This window comes from Ursus maritimus, unplaced genomic scaffold, assembly GCF_017311325.1.
Source record: "Ursus maritimus isolate PB19 unplaced genomic scaffold, ASM1731132v1 scaffold_19, whole genome shotgun sequence".
Lineage (NCBI taxonomy): Eukaryota > Metazoa > Chordata > Mammalia > Carnivora > Ursidae > Ursus > Ursus maritimus.
This window is the reverse complement of record NW_024424341.1, coordinates 5,780,502-5,793,480: the sequence shown is the minus strand read 5'-3', so window position 1 is coordinate 5,793,480 and position 12,979 is coordinate 5,780,502. Positions and strand designations below refer to the sequence as shown.

At 53.6% G+C, this 12,979-nt stretch overlaps 1 protein-coding gene across 1 annotated transcript in view; it reads right to left on the bottom strand.

The window, feature by feature from the left end:
• The window catches only part of GPT2 (glutamic--pyruvic transaminase 2), a 31,554-nt gene that overhangs the window by 10,405 nt on the left and 8,170 nt on the right, over positions 1 to 12,979 (bottom strand). Inside the window, exons 3-6 of the mRNA XM_008702666.2 lie at positions 11,447 to 11,555; positions 6,859 to 6,992; positions 4,541 to 4,784; positions 676 to 755 (exon numbers count right to left, since the gene is read on the bottom strand). Of these exons, the coding sequence (XP_008700888.2) occupies positions 676 to 755; positions 4,541 to 4,784; positions 6,859 to 6,992; positions 11,447 to 11,555 (567 nt within the window). The remainder of the gene's footprint in view (positions 1 to 675; positions 756 to 4,540; positions 4,785 to 6,858; positions 6,993 to 11,446; positions 11,556 to 12,979) is intronic.

Below are 12,979 nucleotides of genomic sequence, written 5' to 3'. Positions count from 1 at the left end.
CCCCCCCCCCCCCCCCCCCCCCCGGCGCTGTGAGGACTAAATGAGATGGCAGGCAGAGAAGCACCAGGCGGTGCAGGAGTGCAGCATTACGCCCGCCCAGCACCCGCTCTCCCTTCCCAAGACAGAGTCCCTTGACTTGCCCTCAGGGAACACAGCTCCCCTGCTCTGGGGAGAAAGCGCACCCCTTGCCTGGGGCCTGGTCAATGCGCATATGGCAACCAGTGGCCACAGTGAGTGGGTCAGCAATGGCCGTGTGGCCTGAGCTGCACCCATGAGGCTCAATTCTGAGACTTCTGCGGGAATCCCCAGGAAGAAACGCTCTTTCTAGGCTGCGAAGATAGCAGGGCTGTGTGTGAGGCCAACGGGGAAGGAGAGCGAATCTGAGGGATAGGGTTTTGAGTCCCTGGCCTTAGCCCCCCACCTGTTACCTCTACCATCCTTTCGTTTTTCTTTTTTAAGTTTAAAGTGGCTTCGGTTAACTTTCTGAAATTGATAACCAAGAATCCAAACCAACACAGGGATGATTCAGGTCACAGTGCCACAGGTCGTAACATCCTCATCCTTCGTTAGAATCACTCCTCCAACACCTAGAAAGTTCTGACTACAGGCTCCCTCCCCCTAGAAGAGAAAGCTCAGCCTCACTCCTCACAGAAGAGAGAGCTGAGCAACTCTTACCTCATCAGCCAGGAGAAAGAGCTTCTCTTCCCAGGCAAAGTGAATCACATCTTCTATGCACTTTCTGCTTTGCACCTGACCTAAAAAAATCCCCAACAAAACCAGAATGCAGCTTGTAATGCTGTTTCAATTGTCCCTAGGTAAGAACCCCACCCAGAATCAATCACTCAGGTGTTCCGTGTTCCCACAGGACCCTCAGGGGTCACCCTCCGTAGCTGCTGAGCTTGACAGGGTGTCATCGACCTCTAGGGACCCCCGAGGGTCGGCCCCATCTGTCTGATTCACTTAAGCCGGGTACATGGAGGGAGAAGTGTTTCACACTCAACTTTGTTATTCTTACGAGGTGTGTGTGTGGGTGTGTGTGTGTATACGGGGGGTATGTTTGTCTGGGCTAGAGGACAGTGCCCTAAAGAACAGGAAAATAAAACTGAAGGGCTTAAATCAATCAGCTCTGCACCCCCCCCCCCTTTACCACACACCCAACAGCAGCCAATGGACAGAACCGCACTGGCTGATGGAGAGTTCCCACCACGTCTCAGAGGTACACCCGAGCTCCGTGAGCAGGGACAAGGTCTGTTCGGCTCATCGGCTATCCTTACAGCCAGTACTCAGCCGGTGCTCCGCGAATATTTGCAGAGTAAGCACTAAATGAACGAGCCTGTGCACCAGCTCTGGCGTCTCCTGTCAGTGGCCACGGGGAGCCACGCACCACTGATGACGACGGGGAGTGTGCCGCAGTCCTCCCTTTCAAGGTCTCCCCCTGAGGACTTGACTCAACACACACAGTGGAAACCACCCGTGTCACAGAAATGAGTACAAAGAGCCAAACAGTACTCTGCCAGCTCACAGGAAACACCACGGGTCGAGCTGGGGAAGGAACAAAAACTGCATGGTGGAAATGGGAACTTTATCCCGTGTTTCCTGACGCCTACGATCGGTGTGGCAGTGGGAGTGTCAGAGGTGCTCACACACCCTCCGGGAAAGCAGCACTACTGTCAGGCTGACGGCTTAAAACAGGCTGCTTCTTTACTATGCACGTATGTGTATCTACGGATATTACCTCTACTACGTGCGTACGTGTGTGTGTGTATATATGCAAATTATGTCGACCTTGATGAAAAGCAATACCTAGAGTATGTTCCCTTTTTGTTAAAAATAAAAATACCTATACTTCTCTCTGTACGAGAATATCAAGAACATGTCTGGAAAAGAATTAGCTACATCTTATAGACGCACGGGATGATTCCACCAGGACCTCAGCCTTGGTCAATCTGAGCAATGCACCCAATCCTTTAGTAAAGCTCTAACTGTCCTCTTGACAAGCCAAGTGCCAAACCGGGCTGCCTACGAAGCTCAGGGTTCTGGGATTCCGAAGGGCAGCCGCCCTGGATTCTGTAAGGAACCAGCCCCTGTCCCCACAGACTGACAGGTTCTGGCTACCAGAGGGTTTCTACTGGGCTTGCCTCTGATCCCCCAAACTACCCCGTTAGAATGCAAGCAAAGATTTGAGCAGCAAGAATATCAAAAACATGTGCACATAACGCCAAGGGGACTGCAAAGAGGAGCCAAGGACGGACCAGGGCCTCAGAAAGCCTGGTCCTCAGCAGAGGGAGTGGACCCACTACAAGCAAATAATTCCACTGAGCTGTGCAGCGCAAACCTGGGGACAAGGACAGAGCTTGTTTCTCTCCAGTACCTGGGAGTCACTCAGAACATGGCTCAGAGCCAGTGGATGGACAGACACAGGCGGTGGTGTCAGAGGGACCGGGAAACAGCTGTGCCCAGCAGGGGGAGACACGAGGCCACCTCACAGAAGGGATGGCTTTGACACAGAAGCCTGGAGAGGGGTCTTCCAGGTGCCCCTCACCAGAGGCTGGGCCATAGGAAATTTCCCACAACCTAATGAGAAAATCTGTTGCTTGAGCCTGCCCAGCGCCCTTCCCTTCTTTGAGTAACAGAGCTCGGCTGTCCTACGGGGAATTGCCTCTCTTTGCACTCCAGCAGGGGCGAGGGACACAAACTGGCCAGAATCTTGGTGATTTTACTGGTTCAGGGATGGGCAGGTGACCCAACTTGGGCCAAAGAGAGTCTGGCCTGGAATTTTTGTTAAACCTATGAGCGAGGCTCTCTGCTGAGGTTGCTCAGCAGGCAGGCCATGGCGGGAGCTGCTGAAGGTCACTCCAAGGACACAGCCTTCCTGGGAAGGACACCAAGACCTGGGAAAGGGATCGAGATTCCTAGGACAGTGATGTGGATTCAGGTGTACTGCTTTACCCCTGGACTTCACAGTTTAGGACCCAATCCCTTCAGCCTTGAGCTGGGTTTCTGTCTTAAAACTCAAAGAGTCCTGGCTTATTTTCCCAATCCATCTCGACACCTTTCAGCCAAAGTGGTCACAGTGTCTGGTCCAGACGAGACACACGGCCCTCTCAGGTAGGTTTCTATTTTCCATCCCCCATCTTCCAAGAGCTGACTGGTATTTCACACATTCAGACCCCAGAGAGCAAAACCAGCCTCTGCCCACTCAGAAAGGTACTCTTTAAAAATTACTCATATTAATATACACTCACATAATCCCTTTACCTAAAATAGTAAAGTCTTTGATGCAACTATTTCTTCCCAGCCAGCCAGCTGAAAAGATATACAGAAATGCCCGGCTAAGAAGCAACCAACCCTCTAACAGAAACTGGGCATACAGAGTATGTCCCAAGATACAGGACCTGCTACTCCAAGTTGGGACCAGTAGCCTCAGCCATCACCTGGGAGCTCGTTAGAAAAACAAATGCTCAAGACCCACCCCAGCGTAATTACATCAGGTACCTTAGAGTGGGGTCCGGCAGTTTGTTTTTTAGCAAGCTGAGGTCTGAGAACCACTGTCCTGGGATAGAGGTTCTACTCCTCAGCACAGGGAGTATTGATGGCTGGTCCCGATCCCCAGAGATTCTGGCACACAGCCCTGCCTTTGGCATTTTTAAAAAGCTCCCTTTGTGATTCAAATGTGCAGCCAGGGTTGAGAACCCAGCTGTAGTCATTTTCCTACCGCGTCCTGGACAGACTCTGCATCCCTACCCCCGGGGAGCTGATGTACAGAAACGGGTGAGCCGCACCCATTTTCTGCACTCAGGAATTCAAGTGGTGCTTCCAGCTGACCGAAGCATCATCTGATGTTCCAAAGCAGCCGACGCACAATCAACTCCAACGCGTTCTGGCCCTGACCCAATTTATCTCCACAAAGGAGGAGAGAGGAGCCCTTGTTCTCGGCATCCAACTAGCACTGGGGGCAAATGAAGCCAGCGGCCCAGAAAGATCAAAACTGGGAGGGCTGTGCATTTTTTTTTTTATAGAAAAAGATGTAAAAATAGGGGTGCTTTTCAACTTCTGGAAGCAGGGCTTTTCAGTTTGTTTGCTGTTGTTTTTCACAAGGCGTTTCCTCCTCGGGTCTCAAAGTACACGAGTAACGCTGTGTCAAAGAAAATCAAAACCGCACACACCAGCATTCTGCTAACTGGTTCAGCAGAACAACTGGGAGTAAAGGTAAAATGAGGCCTATGATTAATGGTGACAGCTTGTGTGTAAATACCCTCAAGGAGATTCTTTGCAAATGCAAGAAAGGGAAAAAACAAACAAACAAACCCTGGTTTTAATAATAATACAACCCTGTCCCAAAAAAAAGCCTGCATTTGCTCAGCTCCTAAACTGGCTTGTGGCAGATTTTATGGCTTTATGTTAGCAAATCTGGCACTGGATTGGGAAACTGGGAGGAAGGGAATGTCACGTTATTTAACTCTTTAGTGTAGAGACATGGAGGACGCCCGCTGCCCTGCCCCCACTGCCCAAGAACCTGGCGAAGAAGTGTAGCACAGACCTGTGGGGTTCCCGGGGTTGATGATACACAGCACCTTGGGGTCACAGTGGTCTTTGGCCTCCTGTAAGGCCCGCCGGAGCTCGTTCACATTTAGGGCCCAGCAGTTGTCCTCGTCCAGGTAATAGTTCACCTGAATGGCATCCAGCTCGGAGATGACGGCCGAGTAGAGGGGGTACTGTGGGATGGGGATCATCACGCCGGTCCGTGACTTGCCGCCTCCAGAAACCAGGATTTTCAGGATTGTCTGCAACAGAGACATCACGTCTTCCAGGGACACTGCCCATCTCCACCCTTTGGGGGCTGCTGGGCAGATGCCCCAGGAGGTCCCCACCCCAGCCTTTGCCAGCCACCCCCGCTGCCTGCCTTCGGTGCACCCCTGTGAGCTGCTTGACTTCCCTGAGTCTCACTGTCCCCATCCTTAGAACGAGGTCTGCTGTGAGGAGTAAGCACAAGGAAATGCTTTAAAGCTCTGAGCACAGTAGTTAAAAAGATGCAATGCTCATACTTTTAAAGAGGCCTTTTAAAGCAGCAGTCCACAAACTGGCCCTGTCTTGGCCCTTAAGGTCATTCCGTATGTCCTGGCGGGGATGAGGGACAGGAATCTGTCTTGTTAGTAACTACCAGTACCCACGGCTGGGCAGACCCTTGAACAAGGGAGGGATTGTTGAATCAGGATGAAATACCCATCCACGACCACCAGGTGGCGCTTCAACCTGGTCGTTTCCACCGCTGCGTGGCTCAAGGTTTAGCAGGACTCCTGGGAAACCAGGCCACGCGAACGCCGTAGGGATACGGGTGGAGGTGGCAATAATTGATTGCAAACCCTGTTCTGGAACAGTTCCCACCTCACACACAGGCTCAGTTCCTGGCGGCAAGAACGCCACTGGATTAAGAAGCTCAACAACTTGATTCCCTTCACTAAATCTTGAGGACCCCCCCCCCCACCCCCGCTCTAGGACCTCTGCCTGTAGGCGGGCTTCTCTGGGAAGGAAGAGGCCTTGACAGCAGAACACAGCGGAAGATGCGCTGGCTGGAGACATGAGCCCCATCACTAGAATCCCAAATGTCCCAAGAGGCCAGGCAGAGCATTTAAGTTTCCTGGGCCTGTTTCCTCGGGGCTCCAGGAAGAGCTAAATGCATCTGAAAGGCTTTGGGAAACGATTAAAGCACTCAACAAACATTAGGAACAAGGGCCTTGGAGGTCAAAGAGGGAGATAACCCCATTCAAGAAAGGGTCAGCACGCACTCCCTGAGGAGGGAAAAATGAATAAATGCATTGAAGGCCCCAGCACGGATGAGGCATGGGAAGGAGCGCGCATGCTCTGTGGGAATGGAAGCCCGCAGGTCCCTCAGACCCAGGACTTCAGAGCCCCTCTGCTAAGCACAATTTGATACCAGCCCTCTCCACCGCATCCACAGCTGAGCCCAGCCCAAGCCACCTCTTCTTCACCGCCTAAATGCTCCCTCACATCCATTATGCCCCTTCCCCGCTGAAGTTAAAACTTAACATAAATCTAATTATCCCCCATCGGTCTGTCACCGCTCCCCCCCCAAATCGTTCAATGGACATTGTTCTTAGGACCATGACCTAATTCCTCAACATGGCCACTAAGGCCCTGAAGGACTCAGGCCCCTGTTGCCTTCCTGGCCCACTTCTGGAAACTCTGGCCCTTGCTACCTGTGCTCATTCACTCCGACTCTCCTTTTGCAAACACACAGCCTCTGTCCAGCTCACAGCCGCTGCACTTGTTGACCTTCTGTTCAGAACACACCCTGTCCCCCGCCTCCCCGTTCATGCCTACGTATCCCCCAGATCTCTGCTCAGCCATCCTTGGAGAAGCCCTTGTGCTCCCCACAACCAGCCCCGCCCTCTGCTGCTCCTCCTGCGGCACTTCGTCCTCTTCACCCAGAAGGGAAACGGAAAGCTTGTGGTATGACATTTACTTATGTGATATTAATGCTGGTCCGATCCAGCACCAGGTTACGTGTAAGCAGGGGCCAAGCACGTTTGGTTCCCACGGTCTCCCCAGCACCTGGCAGGGGAGGAACACCAGTACCAGTATGAACTAAGTGAGAGAAAGGCCAACGCCACCGGAAAGACAGGCATCCTCGAGTGCCCATGGTTCCTCTCCAGCTGGACTTGAGGGTGTGCACCCTGGAGGGAAACCAAGGCTGCGGGAAACAGCAGGGACCAGAGACTAGCCAACCCCTCCTCCCAGGCCTGTCTCCCTACAGGCAGGCTCACGTCCTTGGCCCTAACATGCAAGGCTGTTCTTCATGTGGGTAAACACTGGGTAACAAGCCACCCTCGCACGTACAGAGATGCCATCGCTGGCTCCCGTGGTCAGGTAAATGTTGTCCGGGTCTGCAGGCACACCGCCGTCCCTCCTGGTGATGTAGGCAGCCACGTCCTCACGGATGCAATTGACGCCCTGGCTGGCGCTGTAAGACCCTGTAAGACAACAAGCAAGACAGTGACTAGAGGCCGGAGGATGGGCTCTATGGAGTTGGTGACATCCATGTAATTACCTGCGGTGGGGATGGGGAGTTGGGGAGGTCTTAGGACCCAACTGCCACTACTCTAGGCAGTGGAATCGCGGCAAGCAGTTTCGGGCTTCACCCACCCACCTGCTCATGCATCCATCCACTCACCTGCTATCGACCCATTCATCCACCGGCCCATCCACCCATCCATCCATCCACTCAGTATTCACAGACACGCTACTAGGCGTCAAGCATTATTCCCTGGCTTCCAATCAGTCAAATGTACCCATACCTGTTTCATCCATCCTCCTGGGAGTCATACACATTCTAAACATATAAATCACTACTGCTGGGCTTGCTACGGCTTTATCACCACTGCCTGCACACGGTTCCACAGAACCTGGAAGAACGGGAAGAGCCTTCTGCAGCACTGGAAATGTCCCATGTCTTTATCCGGGTGAGGGTTACACAGGTGTGTACCCGTACAAAAACTACTCGAGCTGTACATTAATAGTTGTTCGTTTTATTATTGGTTTCTTAATACCTCAACAAAGAGGGTTTTTTTGTTGTTTTTTTTTAATGCCAGGCCACTGTTTTTAGAAAGAATTTGAGAACAGGAACTTGCACATGCACGGAATCTGGTCGGAGTCCCGAACTGGTGAGCTGAACTCTCCGGAGAAGTGAAGGGGAGGCTGGGGGCTCAGAGGTGGGAGGCAGACTTTCACTCTATATTCTTTTACACCATTTGAATTTTATACGACATGCGAAGAGAACTAGCCTATTCCTTCTAAGACTGCAAACCCAGCCCCAGGAGGCAGGATGGGGTTTTTCTGGGCTTCAGTCAGTATCCGTCTGGGCCCTGAACCCTGGAGGCTCATCGCTGGAGGCTCTCCTGAAGACGGCCAGCCAGGCTCTGTCTCAGGTCTGTTCATCACTGGGCTCGCCTTTCCCCTCTGACCAGCTGTAAGATGGAGAGGGAAGGGAGGGGAGGCTAGGCCAATTCTCTAAGGTTCCAGTGGCAGACATTAACATGTATCAAATATAGGTGCTGGGTTCAAGGTCTTCTGTTACATTATTGAGGTATTCTAAGGCATTTGAAATAGTTTGTAAATTCAAACAGTGGGGAGGTACAAATGCTGTTATTAGAGAATCCTTCCTCTGGGAGTGACTGTCTTGATTATTTCTGAGTTCCCATCCTCAGCAAACTTTCCCTCTGCCTTCTCTCAAGGCCCGCCCCTCCACTCCATGTCCATTCCCACGCCAGCCAAGCCTCCCCTTTTTCTTGCCTCGAGCTCATCCACTTCCTTGAGTTCCCAGGCCTTCACCCATTGGCAAGCTCCCCGCCCCTGCAGGCCACTGACCTTCCACCCTTTCCTTCAGCTTTTCTGTTGTGCTCCAAACTGCACTGGTCCTTCAAAGCTCAAATCTTGTCTCTCTCTAGGAGGCCTGTCATAAAGATACGGCCCCACGCCTAGCCTCTCTCCTGACCTAAAATTTCTCATTATTTATTGTATACACATGAAACTCTGTCTCCCCATGTTGACTGTAAGTTCCTTAAGGGCAGGGACCATTACCTATTTCTTCTGTTGCATCTCCGTTAGAGCACCTACCCCCCTGCCTGGCTCCACCCCACTACACCCCTGCTTAGAGCCCACTGCCCTCAGACTGACGGCAACCTGCCTCCCATGGCCTACAAACTGGCATCATCGCCACTGCCAAACTCCCCAGCCCCATCCCATAGCGCCCCATCCAGACCCCTTCACCTGATCACATGCAGTTCTCAAGCCTCCGGGCCTTTGCACATGCCATTTCTTCTGTCTGGCATGCATTTGCAAGTTCTCTATCACTCACCATCCACATGAATTTGAATCGTATTTGCTCCTTAAACCCTCCCTCTACATGAGAATCCCTGGTTATAGCCCCATAGCTCTCTGCTTTTCTCCAAGAACTCATGAAAACTAGAGATTATTTTTTGTGTGAATTCTTTTTAATGTTAGTCTTCCCCAAATCTGACCATGAACCTTGTGAGCACAAGGTTCCACCGCCTGGTTCACCAGCGTCCCTCAGGGCCTAGAGCCGTGCTCCAGGAGGGCTAGATAAGGACCGGCACTGCCCTGGATGTCCAGATTCCACCTCATAATCCTATTAAGATCCAAGATACAACCTGGGAACTGAATTACTCATCAAACAGAAAATAGGAAACTCTAGTAGGAAGTAATTTTAGGGGCGCCTGGGTGGCTCAGCTGGTTGAGCATCTGACTCTTGATTTTGGCTCAGGTCATGATGTCAGGGTCGTGAGACTGAGGCCTGCGTCCAGCAGGGAGTCTGCGTGAGATTCTCTCTCCCTCTGCCCCCCCTCTACTCGTGCAGGCACTTTCTCAAATAAATAAGTAAATCTTGTTTTAAAAAGTAATTTTAAAGGGCACGATAATAACACATCCAGAGAGCTGTAAGACCTTGTATACGTATTTAATAATCCTGACCCGGGTCAGGGTCACCCTGGGCATACTGACATTTTCCATTTCCCTTACTTCTATGGGCCGGCAGGCTTAGTTGACAGAGCACCACCCCCAGGATGACACTGCCCTACCCCCTGTAAGAGGCAGGGACTGGCAGTGACCCCCAGGGACAGGGCTTCCTCACACCTGACACGTCAACCTCCTTCAGAAGCCCCGGAGGTGAGTAGAGTACTTCCTAGTTCAAGGAGGAGAGAGGTTCAGGGAGTACCCCCTCATCTAGCCTCATAGGGTCCACAGACAGAACTCAGTGCAGGTCCCCAAGCCCCACAGGCCGACTTTCCACTTGCTACAACACTCCAAGAAGGGACTCACATGACCATGGTCTCCCCAACCCCTTCCCAGAGCCCTAGCTGACAGAGTTGCAAAAACTCGAAAGCTTCCTACAGGGCACGAAGAACCCCTCCCCCTTCCCCAGACATGCACACCAGGCATGCAGAAGGCAAACACTCCCTCCCCCTGCCTCTCCCTGCAGCTTCCAGGAATCTTAGGCCATGGCCACCGGGTCTTTGAGAAGCGCCTTTGTCCTGTGGGCTGGGCAGAGGGAGCAGGAGGAGAGGTGCCTGCAGGCTGCGCCTCTGGGCTGTTGGGGGGGTTCTCTGCTAGCTTGTGGTTTCGGCCTTGCCACACAAGGTGCTGGCCCAGACCCCCCGGGCTGGCGGGCAGGAAAGCAAGGGGGAGCTGAGAAGGACACCCTGAAGGACAGTAACCAGACTCAGACAGAGGGCTGGTGGGGTAACCACAGCAAGCAACTAAGCATAGGGTTCTCATTAAAAGGAAGGAGCAGAAAAAGGGAGGGGAGGGGCAGGGGGATGGCAGAGAGGCCAAAGGTAGCTGATCCCCTGCTGGGCAAGCCAGAAGAATCCCTCTCCCATGTTCCAGAACATTCAGGCACATGTCCTAAAAAAAGCTCTAAGAACAACTACTTTTCCTGGGGTGAGGAAAGCTGGATCCCCTGTGTAGGCATGGGGCAAAGGAATGGGGCGAAGTAAACAGAACAAAGAACAGGAGATGAGAACAAAGGGCCAGGGGCCCCAGGACTGGAAATCCATCTCCGCAGCAAAGGGAGAGAGAATATCATCTTCATATCCACAGGGGCCAAATTCCAGGTCCTCCCTCTGTGGCGTGCTCCCTCCATAAGGAGGCAGATGGCCAGGCGTGGGCTTCCAGCAAAGAGGACCAAAGGCCGGCGTGGTGGGAAACACAGGGAATGGGAGGGTGGACGGAACAGTCGGAAGGAAGCCACCCAACGGGGTTCACAGGCATCTCACAGCACTCCCCTCCCCAATAACTGACCATCACCTCCTGCCGTGGGGTGACAGACAAGAAGGCTGGACAAAGCCGCACACCGCACTTCACCCCGCCTCTCGCTGAGGCCCATCAGTGGTTTAACCCCCGTGCTCTGAGGGGCACCTGGGTGACTCCTGATTTCGGCTCAGGTCATGATCTCGGGGTCTTGGGATGGAGCCCCACATCAGGCTCCATACTTAGCAGGGAGTCGGTTTGAAGATTCTCTCCTCCCCCCTGCCCCCTGCTCTCTCTCTCTTCTCTAAAATAAATAAATCTTTAAAACCATCCAACCAACCCCCTGCTCGGACAGAAGGTCAGTTATTCAAGCTGGTTCCCAGGTGTAAAGCCAAACGCCGGGCGAATACAGGCTCTTGCAACTGAGGTGCCCCGCTCCTCGAAAGACGGCCCGGACCTCCCTGCTCCGCTAACAGGAGGTTAACAGAGCAGACAAGAGGAGGAAGACCCTTTTTCATTTACTCGGCATGTCACCATCCCATACACATTCACACACTCACTCACATGAGTAACTCTCCGTTCGGGGCCAAGGCCCAAGTCCACGCTCAGAACCCATGGTCATCTCAGGCCCCCTGGGACCTGGCTAGTCGGGGGGCCTCACCCAGGCTGTTCCCGCCACAAGCCTGTAGGATCCGCCGGGCTCGCTTCTTAGCGTCTTCTGGGAAGCTGGGGCTGTCCAACAGGTTTGGGTAGGTGCAGAGTGCCATCACCTGAGGGAACAGAGGCGTGGGCTGGGCTCCCAGCACCCCCCCAGCCCAGAGCCCCAGGAGGGGCACAGAGGACCCTAAACATTGACACTGTGCAGACGACAACTCTGGGACACACTGCGGTGTGTATACCTCTCCGTGAGGGCTCCCACCTGGGGGAGCTTCGGGGTGGATGGGAAGAGCATGCTGGGCTCTTTCCGGCAGAAAAGATGCTAAAAGGTGGGGTGCATCATGACCTGGGCTTGGGACCCCAAGGGGGACTGCCAGAAGAGGAGCTGGGGAACAGAATGAGCCTGCCCCTCAGTCCTTGGCCCCAACTCTTCCAAAGAGGACAGCAGGTCACACACCCAGGGCCACAAGATCCAAGGGGCTCCTGAGCAGGGGCCAGGACTAAGCAGGCAGGTAAACCCCAACTGAAAGGAGCACAGAGCCCTTCCTCACTCCCCCACACCTTCAGCCCCCGCCCCCGGTTCTCACCATCATCCCCTTTCCTGGCCAGAACTGAAAGCCGGGTCAGCTTTCCCATCTCTGTAACAGAGAAAATCACCCTAACCTCACAAATTAAGAGGATTACGCAAGGAAATGTGTGCAGAAGTGCCGATAAACCCCAGCACACCGGGCAAGTCTAAGCTGGCAGCCTAAGGCCGTGCCAAGAGCACTGCAGGGACGTGAGGGCTCCCGGCTCTGACACCAGCTGGGTGACTTCGGGAGGGAGCTGGCTTCTTGGAGCCTCGCTTTTCTTCACTGGTACAATGGGCAGTGCCCCGGCCTGCCCTCTGCCCTCCTCCCACAGGCACTTGTGAACATGAGAGGTGCGTGAAGGCTGCAGGACGCCAGCACCAGCGAGGAGAGGCTGGGTTTGCCATAGCCAGAGGCAGAACTGAATTTGGGAACATGTCAGCCAGCCAAAAAAGGCTAAGGCAGCAGGAGCTTCTTCATGCCCAGAGCCCCAGGCATGTGTGGGGAACATCTTTCGCCTCTCTCCTCCAAAGCTGCGAGATTCTAGGACAGTCAGGGCCCGCCAGCCTCCTCCTGCCTCCACTTCCCTGGCAGAGCTGCTCTGTTTGGTCTGATCCATTGCCCCATCCTGGGCCCAGCTTGGGGGCCTCTTATATTCACGGGCAGCTGGTACGCTCCTGAGGTCAGCAGCCACGGCCACAGGAGAGGAGGCCCAATGGACGTTCCTCAGGTCAGTGCCAGCCTCGGTTCTTTTCCCCAGACCCTGTGTGAACTCCCTGAGCTAAGTAAGGTCCCCATACCCCTCCACCCAGAGAGTAGAGCAGGGTAGCCCCCCCCCGCCAGTGCCAGCCCCTGCAGCAGGAGACACAGGCCTGGAAAAGGACCAGGGACTTCAGTGCTCAGCTTCCCTGCTTGCCCGAGCCTGCGAACCTTAACCACGTAAGGACCATACTTTGCTCCAATTCTTC